This window comes from Benincasa hispida, chromosome 1 (genome assembly GCF_027475165.1).
Source record: "Benincasa hispida cultivar pf3 chromosome 1, pf3_genome.v1.1, whole genome shotgun sequence".
Taxonomy (NCBI): Eukaryota; Viridiplantae; Streptophyta; class Magnoliopsida; order Cucurbitales; family Cucurbitaceae; genus Benincasa; species Benincasa hispida.
In genome coordinates this window covers 38,296,821-38,316,819 of record NC_143478.1, presented here as the reverse complement: position 1 = coordinate 38,316,819, position 19,999 = coordinate 38,296,821, and the positions used below count along the sequence as shown (strand labels likewise).

The window sequence follows — 19,999 nt, the reverse complement described above, 5'->3', positions numbered from 1 at the left end:
CTGCTTGCTTGTCCTACTACGTGGATTCTTCTCATTTTTCCTTATCATTTTCATCAATGATTATGTTTATCAAGTTAAATTAATTTATAAATTTAGGAAATTAATTTAAAAATATTTTTCAACCCTAGCAATCCTCCTCTTTACCCTCAACCTATTTGTATCTCCTACCAAGTTCTATTCTCTCTTTCTTTCTAACATTTAGCCAATCACAACTCATATTCGATTTCTTAAAAAATCAATAATATTACTAAGTTACTAAATAAATAAAAATGAACTTGCACTAAATTAATTTCCAACTACTAACTTCAACACTTAGCAACAAAACATGCTTAGGTCATATAATCAAAGTGATTCATTTAGCCTGATTCTAAACTCATTTATTTAAGTTAACCCTAAGAATAAACAAGAGGAAAAAGGACAAGGGCTCATAAGTCAGTATTTTTTTTTTTTTTTTTTTTTTTAATGAATTTCGTCCTCGAAATTCAGCTAGAAGTCACCATGAGAATAACTGAGGGTATTTGGTTCTCATTTGTTGTTCACCTTTCGAGGTTGCTTCTTCCACTGCAGGTTCCTCCACAACACTTTAACAGTAGAATTGTCTTGTTCCTCCATACCTGCTCCTTTCTGTCTAAGATTTGTATGGGTTCTTCCTCATAGGATAGATTTGTTTGATTGACATGATTACAATTACCCCTAATAATAATAACTTTTATGTAAGAAAATAAAATATGTGAATATATTTTCAAAATTTATAATAAAAATGTTATATATAACAAAAATTTCCTTAAAATATCAACAATATATGAATATTAGGGACTAAATTTAATATTTAACTCTCATGAAAAGGCTGGGATTATGTACGATAATTTTATCAAACTATAAAAGTTATTCATGAGGTTTTATCAAAATTAAACGAATTATTAGGACAAAATTCTAATTTTCAAGGAACAAATTTGCAATTTAACTAATTTATAATTATCCCGTCCAAAATCCCCAAATCCAAATTCTAGGTCAGTTATTGAATCGGAGCAACAGAATTATTCATATATTCGTTTCTTTCTTCCACGCCCTTCTGTGCTGCTTCGAGCTCCTCCTCTCTTTATCCGCCTTCTATTCTCCTCATCAGCATCAATCAATACTAAACCCTAAATCAAACCTACTTCCATACTCATCTTCCCATAGTTCGTGCCTCCATCGCACTGTTGAAGGAACCTACAGCGTGTTCTGTGTCTTCGGAGCAGCCATGAAAGTGTTCGAAATCAACAGGAGTACCCTAACTCTCGCTCTCTTCACAGACGTCACCAATTCCAAGTACTCTCTCTTCTCTCTCTCTCTCTCTCTCTATCTCTCGGCTTTTGAAAGTGGAAATTTGGTCAACAGAGACTAGTGGGATAGTGATTAATCCTGGTATGGATTTGGTGCTTTTGATCTTTTTGTTTCTCTTCAGACGTTTGATTTCGTATATCCGCTAATTGTATGAGAAAAGGCCTGAACTAAGTTAGGAGAGAAATGGGGAAGATCACGTTGTAATGCATTTAACCATTGTGTCGTTAACATGATGTGATCGATCTTATTGGATAAATTTGTTAGTTTCTGATAAATGTGGTATGGGATTTCTTCAATTTTTGTAGTGCCAGAGGTATTGCTTGAACTTGGTGATTGGACAGTTGTGTTTGATTTTAAAAGCTATTTGTGAAAATTATGGTAGTTTGAATTAGGATTATGATTTATGGGCACCATTTGTATTTTGTTCTTATGTTGATGTGTGTATTTATAGAACAAACTTTGTTATTAACAAATGAAGTGCCTGATGATAGTTATCCATTTCCAGGGAACTTCTTGATTCTATGCAAGCTGGAACTCTGGAACCGGAAGTTGCATTTCTCAATGCTTCTCTTGTATGGTTATTTTATATGCCTATCAAATTTTTTTCAAATTAACATGCTGATATGCTTACGAAATCCCACCCACCAATTCTTTTATCTTTGAATTGTGTCCAAGAGTTCTCTAATATTTCCTCCATAAATAACTGAAGACAGATTCCAGATGTTTTTCCTGTGCTTGCGGCTGCTTATAAGACACTTGTTTCCAAGTCGAGAGATTCGCTGACCACCCGCACCCTTCATTCAGAACTTGTGTACAATTATTCGGGTTCAAAGCATGTAATTCTATATGACTTCTTGGATATTGCAGACTGTTGCTTATTTGTTTGTGGCATACACGAGTGATCTTTGAATTTAATCATATGCAGATTACGGAGTCTTTAAAAAGATGTGGAATTTCTGATAGCTCATCTTATGTCCTTGCTGCTTGTTTTAATGCTTCGCCTGATGAGGTTGGATCAAGATGTCGTGGAAAAATAGACTCTGTTACCTTGCTGTAAACTTTCAATTCTACATTCTGATGAACTCTTGAAAAACTCAAACTTTTTTGTGCATTCTATTTACCAATGCTAGATGAAGGCCATTGAGAAACTAGTACATGGTAACGAGATCAACCTAGAGGAATTGGGAGAGAGAGCAGACCAAGCCCAGATACAAAAGGTACAACCTATGTTTTCTTGCTATGCAATTATTTATTTATTAATTTTATTTTGGAGTTTTTTTGAGTGCTAAGACTTGATTTGATTATCATTTGAGAGGCATTTGACCTATTGAATGGAGTTAATAAGTTTGGGGTTAATATGTTGGAGTTAGTAAGTTTGTTTTTAAGGTGTAGAGTTATAAGATGAAGTTTCTCATTAATTGTGAAAACTAGAGATAGAGGGGAAGATGAAGTTCATTGGTAAATATGAAAGTATAAAAAAATGGGAAGACGTAGTTACTCGATAAATGTGCAACTTCAATATTGCTTACTATTGAAGTTGAGTTGTTTACGGTTTACAATTACACCAACTTAAAAAGTTGGTGGGCCAAACCGCCCTTTTTTTTCCTCGTTTTTTCACCATTTATTTACTATGAATTTCATCTTTCTTGAGTAAACATTGGAATTCTTAATCAAATTAAGAAAAAAAAGTTTTCAAAAAACTACTCTTTGTAGTTTTCAAAACTTGGCTCAGGGTTTGAATTCACTCTTAAAAAGTCAATACCTAAATAACGAGCTTAATTTTATAAAACCAAATGACTATCAAACAAGGTATGAGTAGTTAGGCTTTTATGCTCTTGGTCAATCTCTACCAATTTTTAGGGACCATCTCTTGCTCCAAATCAACATAGATCTAAATTATTAAAATTTCTACTTGAGCACCGAATTAGGGTATTAACGTTTTATCCTTGTCAATAGTAAAATGGTTGTTTTTTCTTCTTTCAGCATTTTAAGATCACTGGACCTGAGTTGACGTTATCCTCAGTTGGAGATGCTATAACATGTAGAATTGCTGCGCGGGATGCCTTGTAGCTGCAAAAGTTGCATCAAACTTCCCTATTTCGAGTCCCCTACAGGCGAATGTGTTAAATTGTTAAATTGTTTGCAGTATAATCACTTTTAGGTCGGTGATGTCTATTCAATTTTTATAGAATTTTCAAATTATTAAGCTGTGGATATTTGATGAGAATTGATTAATTTGCAATTAGGTTGATGATGTCTACGAAATTTTTATAGAATGTTCAAATACTTATGCTGTTGATGTCCAAAGGAAATCAATTAATTTACTAGCGCTTGTTGGGTTGTTGGCTTCTTTGTACATGCCCTTTTGGAAAATTTCACAAAATGATCGAAAACCCAAAATTTTTTCTACTAATGATCTCTTCCTAAAAACTTTTCTACCACTCACCTTTTGCTCATGCAAAATTTCAAAATTACCCTCGGTTTAAAAAAAACCTTCAGATCGTTTGGTGAACGTGCGTCTCTATGAATACTTTACAACGATAGGGTCTCCCTCCATTTCATTTATTTCCTGTTCAATGCATTTCTCTTCGAAGCGTTTTCTCTCGATTTTGATCTCGTTTTCTCTTTGAAGTCGAGCACTTCTCGTAGGTTTCTCGTTGGTAGTCTCTACGCACGTGCCACTGTCGTCGTGATCTGAAAGGTATGAGACTCTTTTCCTTGAAGAATGCATGTTGATATTTGAGGTTTGACTATCTTTTAGGGTTTAATCGTGTGTTCGTTCGTAATCGATCGTTGAAAGAATACTAACCGATCGGATAGAGAATACTAAGCGAGCATTTAGAGAATATCGAGGGACTGTTTAGATATTGGTAAACGATTGGATAGAGATTACTAAGCGATCGTAACTGTTACGCGATCGTTTAGATTTTTGTTATGCGATCGCTTAGCTAACTGTTACATGATCATTTAGATATCCGTGCGATCGTTTGACTAACTGTTACGCAATTGCTTAGTTTTTATTATGCGATTGTTTAGTTTTTGTTATACGATCGTTTAGGTTTTGTTATGCGATTATTTAGTTTTTGTTATGCGATTGCTTACTAATTCTTGTAATGTACATGATTGTTAGATTGGTAAGATGATTGTCCATGCTGAGAAATATTTTCCTGTTACAGTTGCTTGCTAGGTCCACAAAATTGCCCCTATCATTAAGAAAAAGTTGACAGAAGAACAAATGAGACTGTATAGGCAAACGGTCTTTGGTCCTCTATTGGATTTAGATCTCGTTTTCAATGGATAACTTTTGCACCACTTTTTGTTAAGAGAAGGTAGCTGATGCGAATCCAGACGTTATTTCATTCAACATTTTAGGGAAGAAGATAACATTCTCCTAAGAGGATTTTAACTTGATAATTGGGTTGTAGTCGACTAAGGAAACAGTGGACAGAGAAACAAATGGTGAACCAAGTGCATGTTGATATGGTTGCCCTGCACATGTACTTGAGGCGAATCCCAAGAAGTTGGAACCACGATCGAGGTTATGCCTCTTTGTAGGCTACCTCAAAGGTACATGAGGGGGTTATTTTTATGATCCATCAGAAAATAAGGTGTTTGTATCCACGAACGCTACTTTCCTAGAGGAGGATCATATTAGGAAGCACAGTCCACGTAGTAAAGTCGTGTTGCATGATTTCCATTGAAACTACTAGAACTTCAACAAGAGTTGTTGAAGGATCTGCTTCATCAGCAAGAGTTGTTGATGATAGTTCATCTAGTAGGTCGGTTCCACCTCAAGAGTTGAGGGAACCTCGACGCAGTGGGAGGGTTGCGAACCCGCCCGTTCGCTATCTGGGTTTCATGGAAATCCTTGCTATGGTAGCAGTTGACGACGTTGAGGATCTGTTGTCTTATCAGAAGGCAATGGAGGATGTAGACCGGGATGAATGGGTCAAGGCCATGGATCTCGAGATGGAGTCGATGTACTTCAACTCAGTATGAGATCTTGTAGATCAACCTGATGGGGTAAGACCTATATGTTGTAAATGGATCTAAAAGCGCAAACAAGGTGCTGATGGGAAGGTGCAAACATTCAAGACTCGATTTGTGGCAAAGAGTTATACCCAGATAGAGGGAGTCGACTATGAGGAGACTTTCTCACATGTTGTCATGTTAAAGTCGATCTGCATCCTCCTGTGCATTGCAGCTTATTATAATTATGAGATCTGGCAAAATGGACATCAAGATGACCTTTCTGAATGATAATCTTGAGGAGACCATTTACATGGTGCAACCTGAAGGATTCATAGCCCAAGGTCAAGAGCAAAAAGTTTGCAAATTGAATTAGTCCATTTGTGGGCTGAAACAGGCGTCTAGATCTTGGAACATACGGTTTGATACTGTGATCAAGTCGTATGACTTTGACTAGAACGTTGATGAACCTTGTGTCTACAAGAAGATCATCAACGCTTCAGTAGTTTTCTTAGTATTGTATGTAGACGATATACTACTAATTGAGAATGATGTAGGTCTACTGACTGTAGTTAAGAACTGGCCAGCGACCCAATTCCAAATGAAAGATTTGGGAGAGGCTCAGTTTGTTCTGGGTATACAGATCTTTCGGGATCATAAGAACAAAGTCCTAGTACCGTACATTGACAAGATGTTGCTCAAGGCAGGACTCCAAGAGGGGTTTAGACATGGAGTCACTTTGTCTACAGACATGTGTCCTAAGACACCTCAAGAGGAAATGAGACGGGTCCCATATGCATTTGTCATTGGCAGTCTGATGTATGCGATCCTCTGTACTCGACCAAACATCTGCTACGCTGTGGGCATAGTCAGTAGGTATCAGTCTAACCCAGGCCAGGGTCACTGGACCGTAGTGAAGAATATTCTTAAGTATCTTCGGAGAACGAGAGACTACATGCTCATGTATGGATCTAGGGATTTGATCCTTACTCGATACACGGATTCTGACTTTTAGACTGATAAAGACTCTCGCAAGTCCACTTCAGGGTCAGTCTTTACTCTTAACGGAGGATCTATAGTATGGCGAAGCACTAAGCAGGGGTGCATCGCCGACTCCAATATGGAGGCAGAATACGTAGCGGCTTGCGAAGCTGCTAAGGAGGCCGTCTGGACAAGTGGGAGATTGTTGGGGTTGATGTTCTAAAGTCTTGTGTCTTGTAGTTTGTAAACAGTTTGTACGAACGCTTGTGATGTATAATATATGATATTTACTTCATTTCTTGATTTTGCTCATTTGAATGTTTTATTTGCTTTACCACAAACCAATGAACTAAAATCCTTGATTGTTTTTATGTAACTTAAAGCATGTATGTGGTGACATATAAGTGGATCATGTCTTAAGTGATAACTAAAATGGTCTGTAGTATATGGATATAGGAGGGAAACCTTATCCTGGTTATGTTATGGATGCGACCCGCTTTGTGGAATAGTTACAAGTATTGTGACTTACCAGATGGTCTGATCTTGATCATTCGTGTAGAGGACATACGAGCGGGGGCGTCCTATACAATGAGTTTGTATAAGACCTGACCATGAAGTATTAACGTCTCGTTATATAACATCATTTATGACAGAGACTTCACTTCATTAGGATGACCATAAGTAACATGACCTCAATCCTGAGTGAGTTGGGAACTCCTGCCATTGAGAGCGGGCCTTTGATTTGCATGGGTGTGAGTGGCCAAGCCGCCGACTCAAACCTACCACTTTGGAGATTCGTCCAAGGCTTGAACGATGTGCGCCACACACCTTCTCATGGTCTGAGAGGTGTTCACACATAGTTGGACTATGTTATATTGTTCATTAGAGGGATCAGTGGTACTTAAAGAGTGAGATGTAACTATAGTGGCAAAATGGTAAATTGGCCCAACTGTACTTACGAGCATTTGTGAAGGGTTATCGTACTCATGATTGATTATATTCATGGACATAGAAATGTATCTGTGATAAGAAGAGTTTAGCTATCGGTCTTTAGTGGAATGTCTGGCAGTTAACGGGTGGTGAATCTCTTGTGACCAAAAAGTTTAGTAAGCTATTCATGTACCTTTAGAGTTTCGAGCCATAGGTTCATAAGGTCCCCTTGGTAGCTTGGATACAAGTTGAGAATCAGTTTTTGGGTCAGTTTGAAATGTTCAAATTGACAAGAGGGAGTTCGATTATATATGATATAATTGAACTGGTTAATTATATATGATATGATTGACTAAATGAATGAGATACATTATTTTGGAGGAAATTAGATATAAATATGATTTATATCAAGTAGAGGAGAAAATACTATAGTTGATATATGATATCAAATTATAGGTTAAGAATATAATATGATTATATTTATTATTTTATTAATTGGGCGGTTATGAGATAATTGGCTGAAGTTTTCTTCGAATTCATGCGAAAGTGGGAAGTTGAATTCAATTCTAGTAACGAAAGAATAAAATGAAAATTGTTTTCATTTTGAAAAAGACACGCTAATTCGCTCATGGTGTGAAAGTCTTGCATCACTTAGTGTTGAGAGCCTATACGATAGTGCCCGCCTACTAAATGATCGCACACCCGCGTTTCCTAAACGATCGCTCACGATTTCTTAAACGATCGTTTACCTTTGCTAGATGATCGCTTAGCGCCTGAGCATAACTAAACGATCATTTACCTTTTCATAAACGATCGTGTACCCCGACCTAAACGATCAAGCACCTGACTATACGATAGTCTCTCCTTTCTCCCACTTGCTTGTTTGTAATACACGATAGTTTTTCCTTCTCCCCTCCACTAATTCCATCAAAGTCCACCCTTTGGATTCTCATTCTGAGAATACTGAGGGCTTCGAGTGGTGGTGTCGTCCCTGTTACCTATTGTTCGTGCTCTGCTGTTCGTGTAGGCGATCGTAGTGGTGCTAGGCGATTACTTGCTGAACGAGAAAAAGTGAGAGAAGTTTGTTCACGGGGAGACCGAGATTTGTGAAGAAAGTCTTCAAATGGTACATTCTCTCGGTCTTTTGTTTTTATCTTTTATAGCATGCCAGTAATTAGTGTTTTCAATGCATATCTGTATGTTAGAATGTATGTGCGGAAATTTTGTCACAATGACATTGGAAAGATCCGCTTCCACTCATAGGTACTCTTGTATAAGAGTTCCTTCAATTGGTATCAGAGCCAGGTTTCTGATATTCTAATTTCATTGCTATAAAGAATTGCATATACATTCTCGGTGGGTGAAGCATGTCTGCTCTCTATTTAATAGTTAAATCGTTTGTGGATGTGTGGATTAATGGAGTTTTCTGGGATGAAACCTCGGTTTGATTAATTCTTTTACATTTCCAGTTAATATAGATAGATAGATATGTGTGTGTGTGTGTATATATATATATATATATTTGAAAAATAGGTAACAAAATGATGGATTAGTATATAGATAATAGGGGGAAATATCAATTTAAGCCTTGAATTAATAATGGTGTCAATTTAAATTTTGAATTTTCCTAAGTGTAACAATTTATACTATACATTATGTTCTATTTAGACAAATATTGTGTGAGACTTATAATTTTATCAATTAAACTCTTAAAATAATCATAACTGAATTAATTTAAGCTCTCAATTCGATTTCATTTGAAAATTGTTCATGCATCCATTCTAATTATTCATTTTGTATATCAATAACTAATTATTTTCTTTACAAAATTTAATATATGAAGAACTTAAATGAAATTAAAAGTTTAGAAACTTATTGCATGCAAAATTTAAAGATTAGATAATTAATAAATATAAAAATTGAAAGTACATGGAGATATTAGATATATAGTCTAATGATTAAACTTTTAATTTAAACTTTGTTCTTGAGTTTGCTATTATTATTATGAAAAATTTTCATAGAAAATGTCAAAATATTTGTAAAAATAGTAAAAAAAAACACAAGAAGATTAAATTTTATAAATGGTTTCTTTATTTTTCTATTATTATTTTATTTTTATTATTTCAATCAACTCTAAAAAACAAATAACCCAATTAAAATACAATGAGAACTACTACGAATCAAAAGTTTCTTAGCCCACAAGTAAGCGTAAGAAGTACGCGAAGCGTGTGTAAGGTTGATCACACACGATAAATACTCAAACGAACAAACCAGAATTTCAGATTAATTAAAACAGCCCTAGAATTTGGCTCCCAAAGCTTCAAAATCTCAAAAAAGTTTTGAATCTTCATGATCAAATTTCCTTGAAATTCCTCCAGAATTCCTCTTCCCAATTCCTCAAATCCGTTCCGAAATTCGAATCTTCATTTTCTTCATCGCTGATTGAAATGGGTACCGCGCAGAGCCGCGAGGACGCTAAGCTTTCAGACTCCGATGAATATGAGGAGGAGGAGGAGGAGGAGGTAGAAGAAGAAGAAGAAGAAGAATACAAAGATGCTGATAAAGAATTGAAGCCACAATCGATCTCTACCACCGCCAAATCGACTGGTACCTCATCTGCAATTGATGATGTTGACGCCAAACTCAAAGCTCTTAAGCTCAAGTATGGCTCCTCTTCCCCTTCTCAGACACCTAATTTTAAGAACGCGGTAAAACTTTACCTTCATATCGGTGGAAACACTCCCCGTGCGAAGTGGATCGTCTCTGAGAAACTCACTTCCTACGCTTTTCTTAAGACGGCGAACGTCGACGGAGGTAATGACGATGACGAGGAGGAAGATAACGATGAGGGTTATAAGGCCAATTCCTCGGCTGGGAGAGGTCAGTTACGTTGGGTACTCAAAGTGGGGGCGAAGGTCAGAGCGTTGGTTTCGACAGAAATGCAATTGAAGATGTTTGGCGATCAGCGGCGCGTTGATTTTGTTAATAAAGGCGTGTGGGCTTTGAAGTTCCCGACTGATGAACGGTATCGGAACTTCGTGACCGAATTCCAAGATTGCTTGTTTGAGAATGTTTATGGGCTTCAAGCGACTGATGAGAACAAGGTTAAGATTTACGGTAAGGAGTTCATTGGGTGGTTGAAGCCGGAGGTGGCTGACGATTCGATTTGGGAAAACGCCGATATTGAGTTTGGGAAGAGCCCCAGCTCGTCAGTGAGGACGAAACAAGACTTGATAGAGGAGTTCGAGGAAGCTGCTAATGGAGGAGTGCAGAGCTTGACATTAGGGGCGTTGGATAACAGCTTCTTGGTGAACGACTCCGGGGTTCAGGTTTACAGGAATCTAAGCCATGGAATTCATGGGACAGGGGTCTCGTTGAAGTTTGGTGCAGGACATTCTCCAAACATCGGTCGATCAACACCGAAGAAGGGTCTTCTCATGAAGGCTGAGACAAACATGCTTCTCATGAGTCCATTGAAGGAGGGAAAGCCTCACGCATCAGGGCTAGAGCAGCTTGATATCGAGACAGGGAAAATAGTTACAGAATGGAAGTTTGAAAAGGATGGTACAGACATTACAATGAGGGACATCACAAACGACACCAAAGGGTCGCAATTGGATCCTTCAGAGTCGACATTTTTGGGGTTGGATGACAACAGGCTTTGTCAATGGGACATGAGAGACCGTAGAGGAATGGTTCAGAACATTGGTGGACCTGCCGATAATTCGACGGTTCTGAACTGGGCGCAGGGTCATCAGTTTTCAAGAGGGACGAACTTCCAATGTTTCGCTACAACAGGGGATGGTTCAATTGTTGTTGGGTCGGTTGATGGGAAGATAAGGTTGTATTCGAAGACGTCGATGAGACAGGCAAAGACAGCCTTTCCAGGGCTCGGTTCGCCGATTACTCATGTGGATGTTACTTATGATGGGAAGTGGATTTTGGGGACAGCTGATAGTTATTTGATACTCATCTGTACGTTATTCACCGATAAAGATGGCAACACGAAGACTGGCTTCAGTGGTCGTATGGGGAACAGAATTCCAGCTCCGAGGTTGCTGAAGTTGACTCCTTTGGATTCTCATTTGGCTGGAACAGACAATAAATTCCATGGTGGCCACTTTTCTTGGGTAAGAAGAACTTGTTCTCTTGTTCTGATACTGAATTTTTGAATCTTCCTCTGTTTTTCGCTGGCTTGGTTGGTTCTATTGCTTAAGATTTTATTTGTCTTTCAGCTGAATATATAATTTTGCTGTCAATTGAAGTATTTTTGGGTTAAATTCTTCTTATCGTTTTTAACCACAACAATATGCTTGTAATGTGTGGACATTGAATCGAACATTAATCCGATTCAAAGGTGCCAACAAAACTTGATGTGTTGTGGTGATCTAAAGTGGAGAAATGATGGTGATTTTCTTGTCCTTGACAACTATGTGATAGCGATCTCTTAGTAACTTAGAGAAGGTAAAGAGGTAGAAGAGTGGGTGTCTTTGAAGATATACCACCAGTTTCTTGGTTTATATTCCTGTCAAGATGTTTTTCCTAGTTCCTACATAGAATTTCCCTCATTACTTCAGTTCTTAGAAAACTGGAGTTTGAGCTTCCTTTTGTGTGCCTCTCTAGTAAGGTTCATACCCAAGATTACAATATTATCGACATTGAATTTCAGGTCACCGAGAGTGGTAAACAAGAGCGTCACCTCGTTGCAACAGTAGGCAAGTTCAGTGTGATTTGGGACTTCCATCACGTAAAGAACAGTGCACATGACTGCTACCGGAATCAGCAAGGACTCAAGAGCTGTTACTGCTACAAGATTGTGCTGAAGGATGAATCCATTGTCGAGAGCCGATTCATGCACGATAAGTTTGCTGTCTCCGATTCTCCAGAAGCTCCACTGGTTGTGGCTACCCCCATGAAAGTCAGCTCTATCAGCCTGTCTGGAAAGAGATAAGAAGCTGTTATTGTTGTCATTGACGATGGTGCGGCTGCTCGTCTCTGTTGATTGATGTGTTTGTAGCTGTACGGCTGCTACTTTCTTTGTTTATCCTCTTCATATGTACTTAGGGCTTCATCTTTTCATGTTTTTTCCCCTGTTTCTGGTCATATTTTGTTTGTATGTGCCTTCAAATTGGTTTATTCGTTACCACACTGAAAAATATGTCTGTTTGAGTGTGTTGTGTAAATAGAAAAAACGATGAAGAAGTAAACTGAGTTTTAAGATATTTATTTCTTGTGTGTTAGTGTACTTGTAAGCTTGATGGTGAGTTTGAGGAAGTACAAACTGCAGTAATGTATACGTTCTAATGTATGTTTTAACCAATTAATGCTCATGTTTGAAAATTTAATCTTAATAATTTTAACCAATTATTAGTTAGTTACCACCTTAACTAATAATTGTTGTAGGTCAAAAAAATCAACCCAACTCAAATTGAAAAAAATCCAAGTCTAACAAACTCTTACGATTTAGGTTGGATATTCGTGGATGTTCGAATTCTTAGGTTATTTGAATACCCACTCTCAATTTAGAAGATAAGGTTGAGATGATTCTCTCTCCCTCCTTTGAATCAATTTAGGCTTCTGTTTTTTATTTATAACTTTTTTCACTTGATTTCATTCCTTAATTCTTTATAAATAATTAGAAAAAAAGATAGAAGAAGAAAAACCAACTCATATTAATGAAAAGGTGCCCCTAACCATTTGGATTCCAATATTTCTCTCTATTCTATCACTAAATTAATGCATTTAAATAAGTTTTATAAACGTGAAAATGATCCATCGAAAAATTTAAAATAGAATCATAACAGATGGTCTAAATTGACTCACTTATAAAAGTATAAGATTTTGATTTTATTCAACTATTTATTTGGAGGTATAACTCTAAAAATAAAGAAGTTGTTTGGGGCACTACATTGACTTTTATAGTGTGCAAGACTATAATAGTTTGTGTTCAAGGTGGATACCTCAAATATCATATTTTATAAATATAAATAAAAACATTTATTTCACCAATTTTTCAAAAATGTGTTGGATGTTGGGTTACGTTATTATCCATTCATTTCATCATTGGATGTCATATATTTAGCGGTGCTCATGGTGCAATTCTGTATATATGAGATTGAACTAAACCGAAGTATATGTATTAGGTTTGATTTCCAGTTTTGGTTTTTTTCCCTCTTTCCTATGCCAGTTTGTTTTCTTGTATGTTTTTTTTTTTATTTCAACACTTTTGCTCCAAAATATGTGGTTTACGACTATTTTAATTTGAGAGAGGTATTTAGTCTGACAGTTTTCCTTTAATCTCCCCTGCAACCTTGAAATTGCGCTTGGTTTCACCGAGAGAGGGAGATGAGGGGCGGAGGAAGACGAGTGATAGTGAAAAAAGAGACAGAGAAGGAAACAGAGTGAGATCTGTTAGACGAGATTGAGACTGAGAGAATAAAAAAAAAAAAAAAAAGGAGTTTTTGGTGACTATGTTGTGAAAACAATATGAGTGAGAACGCATGCACATGCACTCACATACACGTGTACATGCATATACACGTGCGTGTACACATGCACATTACATACACGTACATGCACGCATGTGTACACACTTGTGTAGTAATAGAAATGGTTAGACTTGTGGAATGCAATAACTCGAAGAAAAAGATAATTGTAATGGATAGCATTTTTAGGATAATAAAGTAAGGATATACCAATATTTAAAATAAACTATAAGTTAGATTGTATATGATATAATATAAACTACAAACTATATGTTATATATGTGATATAATATATAATTCCTTTTTGTTTAATTTAAATATTAAATAAAAAAAGGAGGAAGTTATCTGATAACTTCTTTCCTCTCCCCGTCTCCCATAAACCTACTCCCTTCTCCCAAAATTAATCATTGCGAGCCTAGAACTCTGCATCGATTCCCTTCTTTGAGAATAACAGCGAAGTCTTGTGGTGGTGTTCCCTTGATTTTATTGTGTTGCTTCGCTGGTGAGACCAGAAGGGAGACAGAACGTGAACGTTAGTGAGATCGGGAGAGGAAACATGAAGAACTTTTGTCTTCAAAGGTAAGTTCCCAAATTTCTCTCTTTCCTCTCCAAAACATGTATAATTTGATTTACAATTTATCCTGTGAATTTTGTTCATGTATCTCTTAGTTTTCTGTTTTTAATCAATTGAAAATGAAAACACACGGCGTTCACAAGCTTTGACCTGGGTTTCAATCCCTTCAAAGTACATCACTGCTTCTTTCTTTACAATATTTTATCTCCATCACCGACATTAACCCTACTTTCTCTGGTGATTGCTTTCCCTTTTTCCTCTCCCCCGACAATCAAAACAATCTTCCTATTTGTGTTTTCTTCTTCTTCTTCTTCTTTTTTTTTTTTCCCCCCCCCGTTTTTTGGCTCATAAAAGTTTGGTGAAGTAAGCAGTGGAAACAAATAGATGGAGGGGGTTAAACTCTCCCACTTTGTGAAAGAAATCTAATCTTGGGTTTTTGAATTGGGGTCTTCGAATTCTAAAAGCTTTTTGGCTTTGCACTTCGTCCGGCGATTTCCGTTCTTTTTTTCCCCTTTTAAACTTGCAGAAAATTGAAATTGGAGGCTATTTCCTTCTCCCTTCCTGAAAATAAAGGTGGCTGTTTTTTTTTTTTTTTTTTTTTTTTTTTTTATAATTTGATCGAGAGTTGGAGCTTAGAAACTTATGGGTTTCTTCTGCTAGGCCTATATTTGGGCCTCATAACATTTTTGATTGCTCTGTGATTGTTTTTCATTAATGGTAGATTGACTTCTTATTTTCAGGATAACAATGGAGATGTGGAGTTGTTAAAGAGGGGTTGATGGAGAGTGGATTTGCTCTATTTCTTTGGATCAAACGTGCACTCCTAAAGGCAAAAGAGAGGACGAAGATCTGGATTTGTTAAACCATTCAAGATCTTGATTTGATAGATCCATTTTATTGTTCCAAGTTTGTTTGATTATTTGATGTAAAACTCATACTTTAGGAAGGTGGATTTATTGAAATTGAAATGAAATGTATATATTGGCTTATGTGAATGAAGTATGAGTATAAGTTCATCAATGTCTTTTTATGGTAAGAGTATTTGTTGATACTTTGTATAGCATGAACACAAGGTATGCCTGTTAAATCCCATCACCTACAACTACAAGTTTTTTCATTCAACTCCACCTTGTATTGGAAAATACCCCTTTCTACCTCAATCATCATGTTCCCAATTTTTTTTTGCACTCTGAGCCCAATATATATCCTTCCGAACTACTATAAAACTTAATACTTCTTCTGGCAATCTAGACAAAACAAGTTTTTGAATAGTTTCAAGCGTTTGGATTATTGGTTTATCCCTTGTAAAATATAAGAATTAAAGCATTCAGATATGTTGTTCAACAGAAGATCACATTTAACTTTTGTTGGTCTGAGATGAAAGTAAATCCCTTTGAGTGGAAGTTGCCTAGATCATCTTGCTGGAGGAAAAGAAACCATGTCCAACTGTCTTTCGTCTCTGCCTCTACCACAGCCCATGCAATACGGTATATGCCATCATTACCATCTATTCCAAATGCAGCCATCAAAGGCCCTTGGCATCGCCCCTTGAGGTGACACATCTAATCCTTTGAACGAGCGACATCCATCAAGAAACCCTTCTTTGCATGCTTTAAAGCATATATACATCCATCTAAATACAAGGTGAGAATCCTTAACTACCCTATCGCAAGTTATTTTGATGGTAGAACCTTCATTCGACAATCGCAACTCCTCGACATAGTCCCATAATCGTTTATATTGATCCAAGAGATCCCCATCAATCTTTTTCAAGATCTTTTTTCTAGCTTTCTAAGCTTGGGTCCTCAAAATTTAATCTTGATAATCATTTTTTACTGTTTCAGTGAGACCCCAATCAGGTTGGTTTCTAATACAGTCAATTTATGTCTTGGCCAACCAAGATGAGTTCATATTTCTATTATGAAACATCCTATAACATGTATGTTCATTAATCAGAGACTTAATTTGGAATGTTATTATCTTCATCCACAACGCTTGCATGCAACCTCCATTTACACCCATCATAACAAATTGCAGTGACTCTTTTCTTGTCATTCTTTTTTAGTTTCAAGTTGTAAAACTCCTTAAGTCCATAAGTATTTTAAGATTTTAGGACTACTAAATTTCATACTAACAGAAAATTGAATATGATCCATACCAGTTTCATCCGTGAACTCTAATGGTCCATCCACCTCCTCCCCATTAGAATTATGTTGATTATTTAGGAGATTCTCTGACTGACAAACTGATTCAACTTCTCCTTCAAGAGTAGTTTTGAAATATTTGTGAAAGTCTAAAGATTATATCGGAGAGAATCAACTAAGATCCTCTTATTTGCAAATGTTAAGTTAGGTTTTTAAAATATATTAGGGTTAAATCCATGTAATGTTATTATCGATTTTTTTTTTATAAAGAAAATCTTAGTCAGCATCCGTTTTTAGCACACTTATCATGCCACGTAAGCAATTTTAAATCCAATCATGTTTCCGTTTTCATTTAATAGTTGTGTTAGTGAGATGCATCTTTTAAACTCATTCTTACAAACTTGGAAACTAAAATGGTCTATTTTCAAAATTCAGGGACCAAATATACCTATTATATAAAAACTAATCGGAAAAAACATATGTTCAAATATATTATTATAGATTCAAGTAACAAGGAAAAAAGATAAGTGATTCTCAAAGCCTCAACGTTGGAATATCTGTAGGGTTGAATTGGAATGTGAAATTTGAACTTGATGAACTTTGATTAGATGGAAAATGAACATGTCACGTCATATTTCCATTATTAACTAACAGTTAAATCAACTCAACGACCATTTATAAGCATTTCTCAAACCTCATGATTTAAAGTGTCTCTTTTAAAACTTTAGAGATCAAATAGATACTAACTTCATACTTAAGGGACCAAAAGTATATTTTGTTTAAACATTTTTTTCTCCATAACTTTTTCTTTCCCTCATTCCTTCACTTTCACTCTCTTTCATTATCTTTCATCTTTTAAAACTTTTTATGCCTTTCAAGTTTTTCTTTATGATGTCCCATAATCGTCTGCCAGTAACTCCATGACCAACGATTTTATTTTCTTTTCTCTCTCTTTCTTTTATTCTCTCCTCTATTTTTCTCATCTCTCCATTATCATTGAGATACGGACTTGAATATCTTATTTTGTAAATAAAGATAAAATTTTTTGTTTCACCAATTTTTAAAGATGTGTTGGGTTTTAAATTATGTTGCTCTTCACCCATTTGGTCATTTTGAAGATGTATTAATACTGTTGGACATACACAAAATACTTTAGATTAGATTAAAAACTCATTTAATTGATTAAGTAAGAAAACTTCATATTTGGTAGTGTACAAAAGCAACCAATTCTCTAACTTTTTTAATGTTCCACAATAATGTATATTTAGGAGTGATATCTGTCAAGTATATGTCATCACCATAATGATACAAAAAAAAAAAAAACAAAAAAAAAACAGTCAACTTAGATACATGATTCCTAAAGAATTATGATGGTATGTTATCATTCAAAAGCAGCTTGAGAAGAATGGCTGATCAAGTATGTTTTTTTAGGAGTTCATAGTATTAAGATAAGCTATTATGTTATATGAGTTGAACTAAAAAGTATAGATCATCGTAAAAAGATTTATTGTCTTATTCTATAGTTTAATGACTTTTTTTCATAGATACACAATTTTTTTACTTTAAATTTTTGATAAAAACTATTTAAAATAAAAATAGTCATGTCTTTTGTTACACTTTCTCAAAAAATGTTTATATATATACAAGTTGATTTCAAATGTTTTTCCCAGACCAACTTATTTCATAAACTCATTTTTTCAAAAAAAAAAAAAAAAAAATATTTAGAATGGTCGTCAAGCACTCCAACTTTATCCAAAATAATTCTTTTCCTTTTTTTTAAAAAAAAAAATAAACGCTTGAAAATGTTAAACCAAGCACACCCCAAACGGGCCACTGTTATGATTGAAAATCGATGGTGTTGATTCGACTCCAAACCAAAACAAAAGAAAATTTGTAATACACTGAAGTACTTCTATTACTATAAAAACATAGCAACAATAGTAAGTGCAGGGTCGAACCGCATGGAGGCACAAAATTAAATCCTCTCTTAAGCTAAATTTAAATGTGAAAGCGATAAAAATGGGTTTTGATTTGATTGATAGAAAAATTTAAATGCAAGACATTAAATTGCAAGGGATAAATGTAAAAATAGGAGTTGGTTCATCTAGTTCTCAGATCAAGTTAGACATTCAATTTAATTTCAATCATTGTTTTCTACCAACGTACTGATTATGCGATCGAATTATGCATGCACAACTACTCGCTTGATTCGATCTAACTAGCCTTTACAGTGGTAAACTAGCATGAATCTAACCAAGAAAGCATCCTATTTATTAATTAAGGTCAGAAAGGCCATACCCTAATTAAACTACATGCTTCTAAATTCTATTGGGTTCGATAGTGGCCAAATAGAACTAAAAACACATACATCAAAATTTAGGATTCAATTATGTCGATTAACTATCAGGAAAGCCATATTCAATTAACCAATTTTATCTTTGAACCTAGCAATTAGCACATCCTAGGAATAGCCTTCAAATGCCTAATTTACTATTGCTACTTAAGACCTTAGCAAGACTAATAATCATTAGCATGTACGATAAAGCGTGAAAAGTCAACCTCAATAATCATGCTTGGGAATTTGAATAGATTCAAAGAAAACACAATTATGAATTGCAAACATCAATTCGGGCAAAAAACTCAAGAACTAGATAGAAAATTACCTCATCGATTCATGGACAAACCCATGAGTTATGGTCCAATCGATGCTTACAATCCAAAATTAAACTAAAAGCTAACCTAATGATACTAAAAACATCAAGGGAAAGGAAGAAAAACAAGGCCTCTCCTCGGCCTCCATGGATTTCAGCATATTTTTTTACCTAAAACTGTAGAGAGACTTTTATACAAATTGATCACAGCGTTGCAATGCTGCCTTGCGATTGGGCTGAAGACGGAAACGTGCATGCGGCTGGGTTAACGCCATCTGTACCATTGCAACGCTGGCCTGCACATCAACGTTCTGTCTTCAAACATCAGGTGAGCATTGGGGCTATGTATGGGATGAGCGTTTGCGACACTATCTAGGGGCATTTTGATCATTTTTACTCATTTGAAGCCCGATTTGCTTCAAGTTAACCTCGTTTAGCTCCAAATGCTCAGTTCTACCTCTTGACTGCCCGACACCTACAAAATAGAATAATTAACATATAAAATCTAACAACGAGCCCAAACTAAGCGAGGAATAATAACTCTTTTTGAAAGCTATCAAACACCCCCAACTTAATTCTTGCTCGTCCCGAGAAAGGTAGAAACACACATTCAAACAAAAAATTATTAAAAAGTATCATGCTTGCTTTAAAATCATGCTTAGTTGTTACTCTAATATCAACAGTCAAATAGGGTGAAATTTGTAATTGAGAACGAAATTCAATTACAATCAATCAATGAAGTATATTTTTAAGAATCATTTTTAATTTATTCATGCATGAGTGAGCCTAGAGTCTTTCTAGTTAAGCTTGCACAACCCAGAAAGGTTTTATAGGATCCTCAATTCGTTTTTCCGCTACTCTGGCTCGGTTATCAACTTTGGACATACCAAACTTGCAAAAAAGAGGGCAACACTAAGACAATGATGCTTAAACACACAC

At 35.7% G+C, this 19,999-nt stretch overlaps 2 protein-coding genes and 1 long non-coding RNA gene across 3 annotated transcripts; all 3 read left to right on the top strand.

Moving 5' to 3' along the window:
• The first annotated feature begins 949 nt into the window (after window positions 1-949).
• LOC120086394 (EKC/KEOPS complex subunit tprkb-like protein) lies at window positions 950-3,650 on the top strand. The gene is made up of 6 exons (XM_039043024.2): window positions 950-1,311; window positions 1,832-1,898; window positions 2,040-2,162; window positions 2,252-2,335; window positions 2,457-2,543; window positions 3,310-3,650. Exons 1-6 carry the CDS (start codon window positions 1,244-1,246, stop codon window positions 3,394-3,396), a joined length of 516 nt encoding a protein of 171 aa, XP_038898952.1. The 5' UTR covers window positions 950-1,243; the 3' UTR covers window positions 3,397-3,650.
• A 5,837-nt stretch (window positions 3,651-9,487) lies between these two features.
• LOC120084115 (Vacuolar import/degradation, Vid27-related protein) lies at window positions 9,488-12,432 on the top strand. The gene is made up of 2 exons (XM_039040017.2): window positions 9,488-11,336; window positions 11,876-12,432. The coding sequence occupies exons 1-2, from the start codon at window positions 9,654-9,656 to the stop codon at window positions 12,155-12,157; spliced, it is 1,965 nt and encodes a 654-aa protein (XP_038895945.1). The 5' UTR covers window positions 9,488-9,653; the 3' UTR covers window positions 12,158-12,432.
• Window positions 12,433-13,993: 1,561 nt separating this feature from the next.
• LOC120089779 (uncharacterized) lies at window positions 13,994-15,285 on the top strand. Its single transcript, XR_005485324.2, has 2 exons — window positions 13,994-14,270; window positions 15,006-15,285. It is a non-coding gene; the product is annotated as an uncharacterized LOC120089779 (long non-coding RNA).
• The last annotated feature ends 4,714 nt before the right edge of the window (window positions 15,286-19,999 follow it).